At 36.5% G+C, this 19844-nt stretch overlaps 1 protein-coding gene across 2 annotated transcripts in view; it reads right to left on the reverse strand.

Annotated features, from left to right (window-relative positions):
* Window positions 1-19844, reverse strand: part of SLC44A5 (solute carrier family 44 member 5) — a 391705-nt gene that overhangs the window by 32168 nt on the left and 339693 nt on the right. For both annotated transcript variants that reach the window (XM_033225324.1, XM_033225325.1), the window contains 5 exons: window positions 10173-10298; window positions 9290-9350; window positions 5360-5483; window positions 3826-3909; window positions 788-900 (listed from right to left, as the gene is read on the reverse strand). In XM_033225324.1, the coding sequence (XP_033081215.1) occupies window positions 788-900; window positions 3826-3909; window positions 5360-5483; window positions 9290-9350; window positions 10173-10298 (508 nt within the window). The remainder of the gene's footprint in view (window positions 1-787; window positions 901-3825; window positions 3910-5359; window positions 5484-9289; window positions 9351-10172; window positions 10299-19844) is intronic.

Here is a 19844-nt window from a genome sequence, read left to right on the forward strand (position 1 = left end):
TGTGATTAGATTTCAACCTTGATTTTAAAAATTGTATTTGTATAAATTTGTGAGGTACACGTGTAATTGTGTTATATGGGTATACTGCATAGTGGCTTTTAGTGTATTCATCACCTGAATGGCATGCATTGTATCCATTACATAATTTCTCATTATCCACCCCCTTCCAGTCCTCAACCCTTCCACGTTCCCATTGTCTATTACTCCACACTCTACGTCCATGTGTACTCATTATTTATCTCCCGCACATCATTTAGTTCCCACAGACAGTACTGTCATTCTCCACACAATAGTGTAATTCAGAATACTTGCCTCTAGAGGGCAATGCTTCATTGTGGAGTACCAATTATTAACCGGTGTGACAGAACCTGGATTAAATGTACCAAGTTGAAAGAGAAAAATAGATCACACTTCTGTAACTTTGCAGACCTGGCCTTTGATCGGATAGAAACGTTAAAGAAATAAAAGAAGTTGTCTGAAATGTTTTTCATTAATCTAAAAGGATTTCTTTTTACCTCCTTCTTAGTATCCGTGAGGCAGGAGACCAAAGGCTGGTAGGAAAAAGAGTAAAACGTTCTGATAGCATTTTTTTCCCCAAAGATATCAGGAAGAAAAAGTTAGAGACAATATATGCAAAATGAAATATTTTTTCTAAGTTTAAAGCTTTCTTGAGGGTAAAGAATAATTAGATCCACTGAAAACAAATGCTTTCTGGTAATTGATAACAGCAATTGAAAATAAAAGGATTACTCTGATATTTGACAATTTGAAGAGGCGCGATACCTACCATAACCGATAATTCCAATCACACCAATCATGAAGACCCAGAAGAGGCATCCAGCTATGAACCTCAGAAGTATCAAAAATATCCAACTAAGGACCATGGCGATCGTCAGGCCACTAGAAAAAACCCACAACAAACACAGTGGTCAAGTGTGCTAAACATAACATATTACAAACATCAAGACAAAACTTTTTTTCTATTCAAAATTATTCTCAAATTCTTTTATTTTACCTGGCTATAGAAACATTAATAATGTTAAAAAGCATAAACAATGATTTCCATTAAGACTTTCATATGAAAGAATAGGACCATCAGAGACTTTATACAGAACTCATCTTTGTGTACCTGGGTAAACTGAAGTCTAGTATCAGTCATTGTTCAAGGAAAAATACAATTTCTCCAACCTACAATTTTGATCTATCGGCGACAGTTGCCATGTCTTATTTTTTCCCTTCCTACCTACCTACTAGGTCATAAATTGTAAAATATATTCATGATGAATTTGTTCTGTTCCATTTACTTAGTGACTGGTGTAATATGGCTATCTAGAACTAAGAGAATCATTTTGGGGCAGAAAGATAAGAAAAATAACTGGCCATCCCCGGAGCCCATGATGCTGTAGTCATTATCACTATGGTCTAATTATCTCTAGGAGTTTGTGATGCCTTACATCATGCAGACATCTATTCCAGGTCCCCAGTGATCTGTGGGCCCTTATTTGGAATCGTGATAAGGCTTCTGTGTCTCCAGGGAGATGTGACTTTATCAAGCAATTAGCAGCATGACTATTTTCTGTCAGTTTTAATTTCTTCTTAGAGCTTGACTGAACTACTAGAGAAGCTTCTTTTCCTCCCATATACCCAGGTTAAGGTCACATTGGAGTCTTCTGATGTAATTTCCTCAAAGAGAACTCATTAAGATCAGAAAGTTGGCTGACTCTTCTATTAAGAATTGATATGTCTGGTGCTATCTGTAAGTTTCCAAACATAGCAATAGACAGAGCATGGTACATTTATTAGGTTATTGTCTCAAGTGTTATCTTTTTATTATAAAAAAATCTCAATAATTACTGTCACTGGATAGATGACAACACAGTGTTGAAGTATCAAGGTCTTGCAAAGCCTGTGCTTTTAACTTGAGAAGTCATTCCCTCTTAAAATCATGGATACTTTAATGCTTAAACATTCAATATGGTTGAAAAATTATTCCATGGCATAGCCCACAGGAAGTATTCAGAAATGTCAGAGGAAACAAAACAAAAAATAAAGCTGTTTATTCTATGTGTTTTAAATTTGTACATAAAAATTATAACCAAATACACTAGACACAAGCATATCAATACTTTAGATTTATATTCATAAAATAAGAAAGAGCAGAAGAATTGAAAATAAAGGGAGATGTTCATGTTTTATTCTTATGAGTAGTGCCTGGGTAGAGAGGGTTTCAGTGTGTGTTTTGGGGGTGAGGTAGGCAAGATAATCTATTATAATGTACACTTGTTCAGGTAGGTATGAAAAAGCCAAATGAAGAAGAAGCATGTAAATTATCTAGTGACATTTGGGTCTGACAATAGGGGAATCAATTTAAATACTGTCAAGAATAGACTGCAATCTCTGCTGGAGATAGATCCTAGCATACTAAAATTAATTACTGTGATCGTTTAAGACAAAGCATCAAAATGAGTAAAGTCTCATAATATGATCTAATTTTACAGCTCTAAACACCACACACTAGTATCTCACACAAAATACAACTTAGACTTTATTATGCATCATATAGTTACATGCATCGATCTTGCTCCACTAGTGTTTTTCTTACTGAACCACATTTTTTTTGTGTGTCTACTATACGTTCAAGGACTCATATAGAAGTTAGGAATACAAAGATGAGTTAGACATAGTTACTATTGTAAGTTCATACTTTATCAGAGGGAAAGGGCCAGGTAAATAAAACACAGAATGGTAGGTGCTATATGGAAGATGAGTATGTGTATTTATAGGTGTGTAAACACACACATGCACACACAACGATGGATAAGAGGAACACATAGGAAGAAGTAAGTAATTATATCTGGGGAAGATAATAAAGGTTATAAATGATACTAAAGCTGATTTTTAAAAATGAGGTGCAGTTGCCCAGGACTCAATACCAGGAAAGGAAACAGAATGTGCAAATTTACGGGATTTGATAGTCTAGGGATGGGCATGTTATTTGATATATTTAGATTATAGTGTTAACCAAGAAACATGGGTGGAGATGAATCTGAGAAACTAAGTTGGGCTAGGTTTTAAAGGGCCTTAGAAGTAACTGAAAAAGTTTTAATTTTAGTCTTTGACCATTAGGGAATCATAGAAGCTTTTAAGCACTAGAGGGTGACAAAAGAGCCAGACAGTAATGACAGTCTTAAATGGATCACACATTTACCCATTCCAGTGCAGTGACTACATTTCCTTAACTTTTCTGGGAATGCAACTCTTATGCCTGAAAATGTTACATCTCCCTCTCCTTGTTGTCTGTACATCTATATTTATGTATCACATATGTAGCTATGCAGCTTGTCATAACTACAATGACTTCTGGTTATGATGAATACCAATCATTATGTGAAAGAGATGTGTTAAAAATAGGAACTACCCTTTTGAAGTCAAGGGAGGGACAAATTAGAAAAAAGAATCTGAGAAACCATCCTGCATCCACAGCAGCATGTGATGAGAAGCACACAAATATTACAGATATGGAAGTCCTGCAGATATTGCTCCATGTGACTTGAAGTACATGCTCATCAGTACTTTTATTAGTACTTTAGTGAATACAATTAAAATTTACATTCTGCAGACACTGGGCATATTTCCAAATATATTTTCCCTGTCTCACCTCATCTGAAAAATAAAATGGCAGGAACTGACATCTGAGTGAAATTTGTTATGCCACCAATACATTTCTTTTATTCATGAAGAAAAATAGAAAATTTGAAGAAAGAGTTCTACAAAGATAAAATCGGAATGGGACTGCAGAAGAAACATCTATGTGTTTTCACTTACATGAGAATCCAATACCAAGTTGTTGCATAGTCTTCAAATACTTTCAATCCAAGTGACTTTGCATCAAGAAGTTTATTGATACCACTGCATTGAAAGAAGGAAAAAAATCAATTATTTTTTGATGACCACTAAACAGAAATGTTGTTTGTTTTTATGATAAAAGGGATTCTACAAGGGGCTGTTGAAAGCACGTTTTCACAAACCATCTATCAGTAGTGACTCTTTTCCTAGCCACAATAATACATAAAATGTCACTTCAGTAAACCTGCAAAGGTAGCTATAGCTGCACACAGAGAGAACATGGTTTTCAAGAATGGTGAACAAATCCTTTTCCACTGTGTGCAACATTCCCTCAATATTGCAGAAACCTCACTGTAAGAAATGAACATAAATGATAAGATTAGCTTTTAACTTGAAAAACCCATAGTCAAGAATGAACATCATCCTTAATTCCCCTTCCTAATCCTGACAGTAAGGCATGATGGAACACATACTAGAAATTTCACAATCATCAGTGTCCAATTTGGTGAATTATCAAAGTGAACACATTTATGTAAGTACAACATTGTCAACCCCTTCTTCATGTGCCCCAATTGCAACACCTCTCCTTTCCTCAAAGTAACCAATATTCTGACTTTTGTGATAATAATTTCCTGTTTTCTTTTTCATTTTACTAATTATATATGCATCACAGGGAGATAAATTTAACTCTGCTTGTTTTTGACTTTTATATCAATGGAATCATATTTGTATTATTATTTTGAGATTTCTTTTACACTGATTTATATTTTTGAAAATCGTGCATGCTGCTGTTGTATTCTAAATCTACAGGAACTAACTATACTAATTATACCGCTAAAGTCTTTTAAGATAAATTTTTAGAATATCTTTATTTTTTATCTATAATTCAACTGAGCAAAGCAGTGATATGCTGTATAGATTTATGTTTGTGCACATTTGTGTATGCGTGCACACAGGGAAATATATTTTCCAGTAACATGGAATGCCATGTGTGTAGAGCTGAGGGATGTGGGGAATTTACTGCATTATACTTAGTACGTAGAAATTTGATATGCCACCAATACATTTCTTTATGTCACACTTCTATACCTGTTGATAATGAAAGATTTAACCATTTTGAAAAGCATCATTATTCTTTCTTTCTTTTCTTTTCTTTCTTTCTTTTTTTTTTTTAAATCCCAGCTAGTCAGGAGACTGGGGAAGGAGAATTGCTTGAACCCAGAAGGTGGAGGTTGCAGTGAGCCAAGATATGGACCCACTGGTCTCCAGCCTGGGAGACAGAAAAAAGCATCATTATTCTTTCTACCTGATTCTGGGTTCTCCCTTACATGCTCTTCTTAATGAATATGTATCAAGCTCTTTAATTCACAGTAATGTGTATATTTATTTATATAGATATTTCATATATATATATAGTGACTTTTTACTATAACCCCTAACCTGATAGGAGCTTTAGTCTTGAGTGCAATAACAAAATGCATCAAACTGAAAATTAGAATGTAAACACACATACTTCGCAGCATCCCTGAGTTCTATAACACTTCTTGTCCCTCCATTTCCATCTTGAAACACCATCTTACTTCCTATTGTTAAAGTGCCATTTTTGGTAGAGAAGTCAGGGAAACATCTCTGGAGAACTGTAAAAATAAATTAAAATTATCATAATCATTTTTCTACTTCTTTCATGATGTCCTCCCTTTCTTAAGCTTTCTGTTGTATATAATCAAATTCTTGCTAGGCATGCAAATTTCTCAATATAGATAGCTCATTGCCTGTTACTTGATGATATGATTTTCTAATGGTCCTAAGACTAGAAAGCAAATATGATCACACTCTGAAACTACATTCTAAACTTGATTATTTTACACATGGTATATTCATCAAGTAGTCATAAATAAAATGCACATCAAAGATTTTAAAAGAGTAATGATGCATATAATTCATGGCAGCACATTTTAGTAGAAAGGCCACATTAACTTGTATGACTGGATGAGTTTAGTTTTACTATTAAAAATATATATTAGGAACTACTTGAGTAAAACTTTGAAAATTGGGGATCAGCGAATAATACCTTGGGAAATAAGAACCAACTCAAACTTTAGGCTACTAAAACAACTAAATTTTTGTTTGCGAATTCTTAACAATTTGTCTCCCAGCTTTTTCATTTACAACAGTTTTTTAGTGGAGTTGAAAATGGAAATTCTGAAGCTATCAAAAGAGGCCTACACTTTGTAGACTAGTATGATTTCTAAGAAAAGTAAAATCACTATTCAATCTTCTATGTTCTTATTTTGATTAGAGTCTTTGCCTCTTTACAAATTTATTTCTAAAAATATTTTAAAACCCCAATTTTAAAGGAAGAAGTAAGGGAAAATCAGAAATGGATCATTTTCATATATTTTTTCTTGTAAGAAGCATCACTGATTTGCATAGGTTCATATGTAGTTTAAACCTGAAAATATTAAAGCAGTTGAGCTGGGGAAAGAAGAAACAGATCTCTTTAAAGCCTTTCCCGACTTCCCTGGCTTAAAAGGAATTTTCTTGTCTGCTCAACTCTAGCTTCTGCTGCACTTAGGACATGGCTGATTCCTTTACCTGCCCCACCTTTCTACTTCTCTTCCCTTCCTTTCTGTGGCAAATTTGACACAATAGCCTTTACCAGCTGCTTCTATGCCCTCAGTTTAATCATAGTTTTGGCCCCACCACTTCGTGGAAATTATCCTCCCAGTGATCCCAGTGACCTCTGAACTGTTAAAACCTCCAGATATGTTATAGTCTTCATCCTGCTTAGACCTGTTACCTAGCACAGGGCTTGGCACACAGTAGAAATAAGTCAGTATTTGCTGAGGAATGAGTTAACTTTTTCGAACCTTTGACATGGTAGATACTTCTTGGCATATTGAAACTCTTTTTTCTTGGCTTACATGGTCAGGTTCTCTCTCCTGTCCTCCCATATTTCTGTGCACTCTTTCCTTTTCTACTTCCTAAATACAAGTGTTCCTATCTAGAGGTTCCCATGACCTTGTTTCATGTATTTTTTTTCTGGATAATCTCATCCAATCTGTTAGTTTTCATTACTAAATATGTTCATTACATATTTGGAAAGTGGATAAAATATTTAAAAAATATAGAACTATACATAGTCCTTCCACGTACAGTGAACTATATTAACATTTTGGGGAATTTCTTTCCAGTCTTTCTTCTACAATAAATATTTTTTGAGAGTCAAAATCATACAGGACATGCAGTGTTTTCCCTTCTTTGTTTTAATCTTACTTATTTCCTTTTATGAACTCTTTAATGAACAAATTTTATTATCTGCATACTATTCCACTGAGTGCTATTTAATCTTATATTAGGAGGAACACAAGTTGACTGCAACATTTAATGTCTTTCTCACTAGACTATGAGGGACTATGCCTTATTCATTTTTGTATCCCCAGTGTACACTTTATCTTGTGTGACTTAGCCAAACTGTACTTGTAAGGGCAGGGACTATGTCTTATACTTTTATACCTATTAAATCTTTTGTTACTAATGATTTATTTTTATCCTTTTGCATAAAAATGTATAACATTGATTTTGGGTGTGGACATTTGTTGCTGAGAGTATAACATTGATTTTGGGTGTGGACATTTGTTGCTGAGAGTATAACATTGCTTTTGGGTGTGGACATTTGTTGCTGAGAGCTTCCTGGTAAGTGCTGCTGCCATGGGACCTACATCTTTGCTTCAAGGTCTTTTATGACCCCGCGAAGAGTGCTGGAAGTATGTAAGACATGTTTGGTGGTAGCTCCTTCAGTGGGTATTTGACTGTCTACTCAAACTAATGACTAATGCCCTTCCTCCATTTTAAGATAAATATATACATTGTAGGAAAGTGAATAAATAGAAAAAAGAAAGAAGAGAGAAATTTCCCACGGTTTTGCCAGTCCCCAAACGACTACTTAATGTTTTGGTATATTTCTTTCCAATCTTTTTCTTTGAAGAGGTTTTTTTGTTGTTGTTTATTTGTTTGTCTTAATTTATACATGTTTATCATTATAAGGCTTGTAACAGTTTGAATTTTATTTAACATTATAACATACACATGCATGTTATTCCAATAGTTATATTTAATAATTATCAAATCATTTAGTGAATACATTATAATTTAAGTATTCTCTTGGTCTTGGATAGTAGAGTATTTCTTTCTTTTTTCTTTTTTTTTTTTTTTTGACACTTTAAATGTGATGGACAATTTAATGCAAAGCTTTTTTTGTAACTAGGATTATATCCATAAGAAAGAAAACTCAGTGATTATTTCATTTTGTTCGTTTCCTTTTTATTTTTTTAGAGACAGCGTTTCACTCTGTTGCCAAGGGTGTGTGCAGTGGTACAATCATAGCTAACTACAGACTTCAACTCCTGGGCTCAAGTGATTCTCCCGCCTTGACGTCCCAAGTAGCTGGGACTACAAATGCACCTTGCCGTGTCTCACTTACTTACTTACTTACTTACTTACTTACTTATTTATTTATTTATTTATTTTGAGACGGAGTCTCGCTCTGTCGCCCAGGCTGGAGTGCAGTGGCCGGATCTCAGCTCACTGCAAGCTCCGCCTCCCGGGTTCACGCTATTCTCCTGCCTCAGCCTCCGGAGTAGCTGGGACTACAGGCGCCCACCACCTCGCCCGGCTAGTTTTTTTGTATTTTTTAGTAGAGACGGGGTTTCACCGTGTTAGCCAGGATGGTCTCGATCTCCTGACCTCGTGATCCGCCCGTCTCGGCCTCCCAAAGTGCTGGGATTACAGGCTTGAGCCACCGCGCCCGGTCTCATTAATTTATGTTTAAAATTTTTGTAGAGACAGGGTTTCACTGTGTTGCTAAGGTTGATCTCAAACTCAAGCAATCCTCCCACTGTGGCCTCCCAAAGTGCTGGGATTACAGGCATGAGCCCCTATGCCTGGCCTCATTTTGTCCAGACTATTACTTTAAATACAGTTTATAATTTTAAAGAAATAAAATATTGACTAATTCAAAATATATATAAATGTTTCAAGTGATAAAAACAAGTATATGTCCTCCCCCTACTCCTCAGGCAATTTCTGAACAAAGTTTTCAGCTAAAATCAGGAGTGGGTGTATATGAGCATATCTGTGTGTGTATTTATGCATGCTTCCAAAGCACCAAATGATCAATCCAACTGAGCTTGCAAATTTCAATCTTTTTCTTGTATGTTTATAAAGGAAAATTCAAAAAATCACAGAATTCCAGAGAAAATGTACTTGGCTGGAGCCAAGAGATGAGTTCTACTTTTGACTTTCCTGCTAATCAACTCTGGGACTTTAGGCCAGTCAGAGGACCATTCTTGGCCTCAAACTCATCAATTGTGAAATATGGGAACTTAATTAAGTAGCATTTTGGTAGATTCTGTGTTTCTAAGGTAAAATAATTGCCACTTACAAGGTTTGCTTGGAAAAATCGCTGTTGGACAGTCATCATCCAGTAAAAGTTGTGTGAGAGACTAAAATAGAAGGAAGAATGTTAACAGTTCAAAGGCTATATGATGATTATACTCAATCTAAATATGTCCTTTAAAAAATTAAACTCCATAATAATCTCTTTATTCCAAATTACTTCTACTAATAATATTAATTGTAAGATTATCACACACACACAATCTTGCTTGACATTCTTAACTGTCCTAACTGTAATTCAATTGAACCAACAATAATAAAACCAGATCATCTGAAAACAAGGCACACCTTTGGAGATGTGTATCTTTGTCTTAGCCATATCCTGAGTCTCTAATTTCTTTCTTTATTTTTTTTTTCTGGAAAAACAACATCTTCTCTAATTTAGAAACCATTCCTATTATTTAACATTGTGATGATTTAGAATTCTCTTACATTTCTCAAACCTAGGTAAGGGTTGGGGTTTTTAAAATGAGTTGTTATCAAACTGGGCTTGGAAATAAATTTCTACTTGTTACTAAGTTGCTATGGGGCTTCATCACCACATTAACGAAATGGTGACTGCAAAAAACATTAACTCCTAGTTCTAGAGTAAAAGTCTATCCAAGTTGAGAATGTGTTGGTGTCAGGGAATAGTAGAAGCCAATTAACCAGACATAACAGTCTTTCATGACACCCCAAATCTACAAAATGATGTGCTATAAATGGTGTGTGTGCACACTCAGTACACATGCATTTGTGTTTTAATGAAATTGTGTCTAACCATTTCCTAGAAGATTTGGGAGCTTGTTCAGTAACAAATTCTCACGTTACACTTGAGATTGAAAAAAAAAGTTAAATTCTTCTCTAGCTTTAAGCCTAAACACACGTACCTTCACAGGCTTAGCAGTGGTCTTACAGAACTGACGGTAGTCTTCCCAGTGGCTTTTGTCTTTTGTGTACAAAAGTTGCATTTCCACATAGGTTAAAAATTTTTCTGGGCACTTGGAGACACAGATCTGTGAATGAACAAAGTGATTAGAACTGAACTGAATTGAACAAACCCAGGAACTGCCTATAAAGCTAGACTTCTAAATTGTCCACCATAACAAAAAGTAATGCACTGTTTTCCAGCTAAGAAACCTAAATCAATTTTCTTGCTCTCTCTTTTTCTTTCCTTTAAATTTTTTTTTTAGAGACCGTGGCATGATCATGCCAGCCTCAACCTTCCTGGGCTCAAGTGTTCTCCCACTTCAGTCCTTTGAGTAGCTGAGACTACAGGCAAACACCGCCATAACCAGCTAATTTTTGTATTTTTTGTAGAGTCGGGGTTTTGCCATGTTCCCCAGGCTGGTCTCAAACTCCTGAGCTCAAATGATCCACCCATCTCAGCCTCCCAAAGTGCTAGGATTACAGGTGTAAGTCACTGCACCTGGTCTAAATCAATTTGCTAGTCTTATTGTAAAAAATGAAATTTCATGTACTAGTTACCAATCTCTATTCTTTGCTCTTTGATATTGATGTTATGTTAAAACAAGATACCATATGGTGACAGACTTATTTTTAACTTTTGATTTTGAGATAATTGTAAATCAACATGTAATTGTGAGGAATAATAGGGATTTCACATACCTTTCACTCTGTTTCCCTCAGTGGTAAGAACTTGCATAACCATAACACAATATCATAAGCAGGAAATTAATATTGTTACTGCTATAGTTTGGATATTTGTCCCTACATACCTCATGTTGAAATTTGATCCCCAGTGTTGGAGATGGGGCCTAATGGGAGGTGTCTGAGTTCATAGATGCAGCAGCACCCTGTTCTTATAGTTCAGGGAGGAATCTGCCCTATTCATTAGGGGTTCATGAGGGCAGATCCTCCCTGTTCTTGTGATGATGAGCAGCTTCTTAATCTATTAATTCCCTCAAGAGCTGGTTGTTAGAAAGAGCCTGGCACCTCCCTCATCCTCTTTCTTGCTTCCTCACTAACCATGTAATTTCTGCACATGCCAGCTCCTCTTTGTCTTTTAGTACGAGTGGAAAGCAGAAAGCTGAAGCCCTCAACAGAGGCAAATGCTGGCTCCATGTTTCTTGTACAGTCTGCAGAACCATAAGCCAAACAAACCTCTTTTTCTTTACACATTACCCAGTCTCAGGTATTCCTTTTGCAGCAACACTATGCAGAGTAAGACAGTTAGAAGCCACTAACCTTACTCAGAGTTCACCAGTTTCATATTCACTTGTTTGTGTGTGCCTATGTATGTGTGTAGTTCTATACCATTTTATCAGATATGTGGTTGTGTGACCACTACCACAGGACAGAGATGGACTTTTAATAAAATACTTTATGATTTTAAAGTGTAATTTAAGATTAATCTTGTCTGTGTAGTACATGCATATTCAGGATTAAAATCTTCCTTCCTTTCCTAAATATGAACAAAATGATGATTTAAAATTCTCTGAATATTGAACACTTATGCCACTAATAGTTACTAGTGTCTGTGAATTCTCAAACACAATTCTCCAAATGTAACTGGAGTTTTAGCACCATATGAAACAAATCAAGGCTATCTGACACAATCAATCATCATTGTGGTCTTTTACCAATAACATCTAGATGTGGGCAGAGAGGTCATCTTTGCAATTTTTTTACATTAATAAACTTTGGGGGCCTATCAGTGCCAAGCCAGATCACCGTGCTAGTTCACAAAACCACAGTAGAGTGATGGAAATCCAATCAGTAACTCCATAGAGGGAAGGCGGAATCAGAGGAGATACACTCTATTGGTTTTGCTTTTTTTTACAATAAAAAACAAAGGTCAGATGAAGCCATGTGAACTGCAGCTAACCCTTTCAAGTCTCTCCATCACCTTCAGTTCCTCCTTCTGAAATCTTTCTCAGCCCTGACTTGCTCCATCTCCCTACTCTGGTATTTATTCTCATTGGCCAACCTGTAGCTCAACCCATTGGCAGTTAGGTAAAAACAATGCTGCTTAGCTGACATCTCCTTTCCATCTTTTGGGTTAAGTACCTGCTGTACACAAAGCCATTTGGTGTGGACCCTACAACTAAGTTAGCAGGAAAATAATGAAATGCATATGCCTCAAATCTCACAGTTAATATTTTCTTGAAGCAACAGCAGTTCAATTCCTTCTAGAAATTTTGGCAGGGCAAACAACTTATCTCCACATCCACACCTCCACATGTATTTCCTTTTTCTTAGTCTCTCATCCACACATGTGCGTGCACACACACAATGACATATGCATATTCATGTACCTTTAGAGAAAATACTAGTGACTTCATAGGTATATTTCTTTTTTTTTTATACTTTAAGTTTTAGGGTACATGTGCACAACATGCAGGTTTGTTACATGTGTATACATGTGCCATGTTGGTGTGCTGCACCCATTAACTCGTCATTTACATTAGGTATGTCTCCTAATGCTATCCTTCTCCCTTCCTCTGACCCCATGACAGGCCCTGGTGTGTGGTGTTTCCCACCCTGTGTCCAAGTGTTCTCATTGTTCAATTCCCACCTATGAGTAAGAACATGTGGTGTTTGGTTTTCTATCCTTGCGATAGTTTGCTCAGAATAATGGTTTCCAGCTTCATCCATGTCTCTACAAGGGACATGAACTCATCCTTTTTTATGGCTGTATAGTATTCCATGGTGTATATGTGCCACATTTACTTAATCCAGTCTATCATTGATGGACATTTGGGTTGGTTCCAAGTCTTTTCTATTGTGAATAGTGCCACAATAAACATATGTGTGCATGTGTCTTTATAGCAGCATGATTTACAGTCTTTTGGGTATATACCCAGTAATGGGATGGCTGGGTCAAATGGTATTACTAGTTCTAGACCCTTGAGGAATCACCACACTGTCTTCCACAATGGTTGAACTAGTTTACAGTCCCACCAATAATGTAAAAGTGTTCCTATTTCTCCACATCCTCTCCATCACCTGTTGTTTCCTGACTTTTTAATGATTGCCATTCTAATTGGTGTGAGATGGTATCTCATTATGGTTTTTGATTTTCATTTCTCTGATGGCCAGTGATGATGAGCATTTTCTCATGTGTCTGTTGGTTGCATTAATGTCTTCTTTTGCAAAAATGTTCTCCCTTTCTGTAGGTTGCCTGTTCACTCAGATGGTAGTTTCTTTTGCTGTGCAGAAGCTCTTTAGTTTGACTAGATTCCATTTCTCATTTTTGACTTTTGTTGCCATTGCTTTTGGTGTTTTTGACATGAAGTCCTTGCCCATGCATATGTCCTGAATGATATTGCATAGGTTTTCTTCTAGGGTTTTCATGGTTTTAGGTCTAACATTTAAGTCTTTAATCCATCTTGAATTAATTTTTGTATAATGTGTAAGGAAGGGATCCAGTTTCAGCTTTCTACATATGACTAGCCAGTTTTCCCAGCACCATTTATTAAATAGGGAATCCTTTCCCCATTTCTTGTTTCTGTCAGGTTTGTCAAAGATCAGATGGTTGTAGATGTGTGGTATTATTTCTGAGGGCTCTATTCTGTCCCATTGGTCCATATCTCTGTTTTAATAGCAGTACCATGCTGTTTTGGTTACTGTAGCCTTGTAGTATAGTTTGAAGTCAGGTAGTGTGATGCCTCCAGTTTTGTTCTTTTTCCTTAGGATTGTCTTGGCAATGCAGGCTCTTTCTTGGTTCCATATGAACTTCAGAGTAGTTTTTTCCAATTCTGTGAAGAAAGTAATTGGTAGTTTGATGGGGATGGCATTGAATCTATAAATAACCTTGGGCAGTATGGCCATTTTCACGATATTGATTCTTCCTATCCATGAGCATGGAATGTTCTTCCATTTGTTTGTGTCCTCTTTTATTTTGTTGAGCAGTGGTTTGTAATTCTCCTTGAAGAGGTCCTTCACATTCCTTGTAAGATGGATTCCTAGGTGTTTTATTCTCTTTGAAGCAATTGTAAATGGGAGTTCACTCATGATTTGGCTCTCTGTTTGTGTGTTATTGGTGTATAGGAATGCTTGTGATTCTTGCACATTGATTTCGTATCCTGAGACTTTGCTGAAGTTGCTTATCAGCTGAAGGAGATTTTGGGCTGAGACGATGGGGCTTTCTAAATATACAATCATGTCATCTGCAAACAGGGATAATTTGATTTCCTCTTTTCCTAATTGAATACTCTTTCATAGGTATATTTCTAAGAAAGCTGAAGAACAATTTAGGGACATTCACAGCATGCAACACATCCACATATTTTAGAAGAAGGTTAAGATGATTATCAATGCAAATGTCAAAAGTTCACTCTGATTGGAGCCAAGCTAAATAAACCTTTAACATATTAGGAGATACTTTACAGACATTTAGACTTCGACAATTGACTGATATAACATTGAAAGACAACTGAACTACTTCTATTGAATACACTGAAATGGATGTATAAAAGTGAGTACTGAAAACACTAATGCTTTCACAGGCTTTAAATGATGCTAGGTACTTCTGAATTGAGACCATGATGATTCTATATTTACAAAGCACACACACAAACAATGTATACTACACATAGAAAAGTACTGTGTTTGCAACACATAAAAGAAAGTAATTAAAATGGTAAAACGTGGTTTGTTAAGGAGAATCACATCAGATCTCATTCTAGACACAAATGAGCTGTTAAAAAACAATACAACTGCACTTTACTTTCTCCCTCTATCAGACCAATTTGTTCACGTCAAATAGGGTGCTGATTAGTAGTAATCAACATATAATTAGTCAAAATGAAGGTCACATTGAGGTTGGATGTTCTAATTGATCACAGTCTGTCCTTTAAGTACTCGTGACACATGTCTGGACCATGCTGGCAGTTAACAAAAACATAGCGCATAAAAATATGGCTCAGATCAGTATATGCACCACTGACTGGAAGACTAAATGCAAGTCTGCATTATTAGCAGCTAATAATGACTCGGCTAATAATGAGCTAATTCTGACTCCGTTCTGATTCTCTGTGCACCACAAAGGGCACTTTGCATCAAGTTCGGTATTACTATTTTTATCTTTAATTCGGATAGGCTTAACACTCAATTACAAATTGGAATTTGGTGGCTGGGAGAGTGAATTACATTGAAGGTTAAAACACTACATTTGTTATGAAGAAAAGATGATCTAGTAACTCATTTATGAAACAACAAAAAAGCATGATACGCAAGTATATTTTGTTTTATCATAGGAATGATAGATTTGTAGATTATAGTGGAAAAATTCTTAACTAGAATTAGGAAGATATTCTTTCATTCGTTCAGTCATTTGTTTATTCATTTAATAAATATTTACTGATCCCCCATTCTGTGCCTATTCCAGGCACTGAGGACAGAAGTAGTAGTGAACAACACATAAAATGCCTTGCTCTCAAGCAATTTGTCTTCCAGTAGGGGGAGACAGATAACAAATAATAAATAAGTAAACTGTTTGTCATAAGACGGTAATAAACACTAGTAAGTAAGATGGTATAAGATGATAAATAAATAAGGCTGTAAAGGAGGCTACACAGAGAGAAAGGAGTGGCTGGGTGGGATTCTAATTTTAAAGAGGTAGTCAAAGAAGCCTCACTAAGAAGGTAACATTTGCAGAAATTCTTGAACAGCATGAATGATCAAGATATACAGTCATCTGGAGAAATAATTCTCTATGTAGTAAAAACAGCAAAGTCTAAGCCTCTGAGGCAGGAGAGTTCCTGAATCCTTTCAAGTATTAACACAACAAATGGCCAGTATGACCCAAGTGCAATGAGCAAAGGGAGTAGAATAGGATATGTGGTCAGAGAGTGGGTCAGACAGTGAAGGATCTTACAGGCCATTGTTAGGACTTTGGCTTTTTGTATAAGTAACTTGGGAAGCTATTGGGGCATTTAAGCAAAGAAGAGACATAATCAGACTTATATTTAATAGGATCACACTGGCTACTGGGTGGAAAAGAGACTGCAAAGGGTAAGGGAACAAGGACAGAAACAGAAAGATCAGTCAGGAGATCCTTGAACTAATCTAAAAAAGAGATGATGGCTCCTTGAACTAGAGAAGAGGTGGTGAGAAATAGTTTGGCTCAGGGTACATTTTGGAGGGAGACCTAAGGAGAGCTCAAACATGGGTATGAGAGAGAGGGAAATCAAGGATAAGGTAGAAATCAAGGTATTTGGAGCTGGCATTAATTGAGACAGGGAAGATGTTGGGGTGGGGAACAATTTTAGGGATAAAGTCAGAGATTAAGAATTCAGTTGTGGACATGTTAAATTTGAGATGTCAACCAAATATCCATGTAGAAATATTGCACGGGTGGTTGGATAGAAAGGTCTGGAGCTCAGGGAGCAGATTTATTTGGAGATGTAAATTTGAGGAGTCAGCAAGTAGATGGTGTTAAACCTATGAGACTAGGTGAGATCATCAAAGAAGTAAATACAGACTTAGAAAAGGACTAAGCTTCTTGTGGGAGGGATGCAGTGTTTAAAAGATGTTGGAAAGATTAATATAACTCATCAAAGGAGACTGATAGGGAGTAGCCAGAGAGTTGGGAAGAAATATAGAAGAATGTTGTGCCCTGGAAACCAGGTGAAAAAGGTATTTTAAGGAGGAGGGAATGATTAAATACTATTGTTAGATCAAGTAAATGTGGATTTAATACTAACCATTAGCTTAATAATGTTGAGGTCGATGATATTGTTTAGGAGAAATTGAAGTAGGGATAAAAGCTTCAATGAGAGTGAGAGGAAAGGATTTAGATAGATAAATGTGGACTATTCTTTTGAGAAGTTTTGGGAAAAAACAAAAAGAGGCACAGAGATATGGAACAGTAGCTGGAGGGGGATGTGGGATCAAGGGGAAAATTCTTTAAGATGAAAGACATAACCATAGTGAACAAACCAGATAAAAATTCTTGCCCTTAAGCAATTTGTTTTCTACTAGGGGGAGACAGGAAACAAATAACAAATGAGTAAAATGTTTGCTGTAAGATGGTAATAAGTGGTAATGAATAAGATGGTATAAGATGGCGAGTAAATAAGGATAGAAAAGATACTAGAGACAGAGAGGAATGGCTGGGTGGGATTATAGTTTTGAGTAAGTAGTCGAGGAAGCCTCACTAAGAAGGTAACATTTGCGGAAATACTTGAAGAGGATTAATGATCAAGCCATATACTTTGTATATTGATGAAGACAATTTAGTAGAGAAGGAAAAACTGATAATAAAAAAACAACATTTCTGAAGTGATGTGCTTAATTATGCAAGAGGATGAGATTTAATGCACAAATGGATGGGCTGGTCTTAGAAGCACAGCCAGTTCACCCAAGGGGAACTAGAGGGAAGACAGAATGAGTATATGACATAGATGAAGATAGGTAGGCAAATGGATGTCAGAGAGGGAGATTTTAAAAGTTGTTTTCTGAATGCTTCTACTTGCTCAGTGAGACAGGAAACAAAGTCAGAGGCTGGAATGGAGATTGGGAAAGAGATCTTGGAGGTTCCAGGTGAGAAGAAAAGGTGTGAAATTGTTTTCTAAGGCAGTAAGCTATAGAATGGACAAGGGTCTGTAGAACGGTTGAAACAGCATTAATGGCCCACTTGAAGTTAGGTCCTGAATTTAAATGACTGTTGTATGTTTTTCTCCAAGAACACACAGCTGCCTGGATTCAGGCATGGAGTAGACTGAAAGCTATCTTTATAGTCAGGTTTTGCCAGGGACTTACAACTAAGTGAAAGGGGACAATGGAATTAAGAATGTGTATACGGGAGTGATTTCACTGAGAGACTGTGGAATCTAAGTCAGGTAAGGTGGGAGATGCAAATATGAGGGAGCTGAGCGATACTTTGGATGGGTTAAGATCAGCGGTTTGCAGGTCCCAGTAAGGTAAAAGAATTATTGGAGTTGCAATGTCAGAGGAATTGAGATGATCAGAGAAATTGAGATTACAAAGGGTAGCAATTATTAATACTGGAAAGGTCAAGGGTTTGCCCTGGGGGAACTGGGTAGAAGTGGTCACAGAACTAAGATACCAGTATCCCAAGTGGGCTTTAGTATCAGCAGAAGTAAGATTTCAAAAGTCTTTGAGGGAGATTAGGAAGCAAAGAAATAAAGCAGATTTACACACTAATCCTAGGGATCAGCTTTGGGTATAGTTACCGGCACATGGAACCAAGAAGAAGCAAAAAATCAGAAGTCTACTAAGTTTTCAAGGTAACTGTAATGCTAAAAAAAATCATGAGGTAGGCTTAAGAAGCCTTTCACTGTTAAAATAATATTTGTGATATGAAACTCACACACCTGGAAGTGAGCTTCAAAGCAATATGGGCCTCAAGACAGTATACTTCCCAGTACTCAGCAATGGTGTGGCCTGGAGGCTAGAGGACAGAAAATCACCTCCCAGGTGGCCAAGCAAAGGGCTATAGGAAGCAATGGACAGGGAATATTCTTCTCAGAGAACACAATCCAGGTGGAAAAAAAGACTGCTGTCCATTGCCACAATTCAGAAACTGCTGTGTATTTATCACTCCTTCTTTTCTAAATGGGAGTTTATAATTCTAATTTTTCTGTCTTTGTTACCTATTGTACATGTAGTGTCAAGACTTGATAAATAGAACGATACATCATCTGTAGATTCTGGACTTTGAGTTAAAGGCAGTGCTACAAGGGACTCTGGGTTCTCCTTTGGGAAGAAGGAGAGTGTTCTGGAGGCCAGAGAGGTAGACTATAGAAGACACACTTAAGTATTCATTGAGGTTTGTGTCTCTTGTTCCATTTGTTCCATGGTATAGAAAAGGCAGCTCAGCTCATAGCTACATTGCTCAATTCCTTCCTCCTTGAATCTGGGTGTGACCTTTTTTTTTTTTTTTTTGTGGGATTAGAAACATTTAAATTTCTTTTTTAAAAACTTTTATTTTAAGTTCAGAGGTACATGTGCAGGTTTGTTACATAGGTAAATTTGTATCATGGAGTTTTGTTGAACAGATTATTTTATTACCCAGGTATTAGGCTAAGTATCCATTAGTTATTTTTCCTGACCTTCTTTCTCCTCCCACCCTTCATCTTCTGATAGGCTCCCATGTCTGTTGTTCCCCTCTTTGTGTCCATATGTTCTCATCATTTAGCTCTCACTTATAAGTGAGAATGTGTGGCATTTGGTTTTCTGTTCCTGTTTTAGTTTTCTAAGGATAATGACCTCCAGCTCCATCCATGTCTTTGCAAGGGATGTGACCTTGCTCTTTTTTAATGGCTGCATAGTATTCCATGGTGTATATGTACCACATTTTCTTTATCCAATCTATCATTGATGGACATTTAGGTTGATTCCATGTCTTTGCTATTGTGAATAGTGCTGCAGTGAACACATATGTGCATACATCTTTTTAGTAGGATGATTTATATTTCCTTGGGTATATACCCAGTAATGGGATTGCTGGGTCAAATGGTATTTCTGTCTTTAGGTCTTTGAGGGATGTGACCACTTATAACCAGTTTGTGTCTGTGGCATATGAGTGGAAATGCAATGTGTGAAACTTTTTATCCAAGGCTTTTAAGAGTAGG

The sequence above is a fragment of the Trachypithecus francoisi genome, unplaced genomic scaffold (genome assembly GCF_009764315.1).
Source record: "Trachypithecus francoisi isolate TF-2019V2 unplaced genomic scaffold, Tfra_2.0 Lachesis_group12, whole genome shotgun sequence".
NCBI lineage: Eukaryota > Metazoa > Chordata > Mammalia > Primates > Cercopithecidae > Trachypithecus > Trachypithecus francoisi.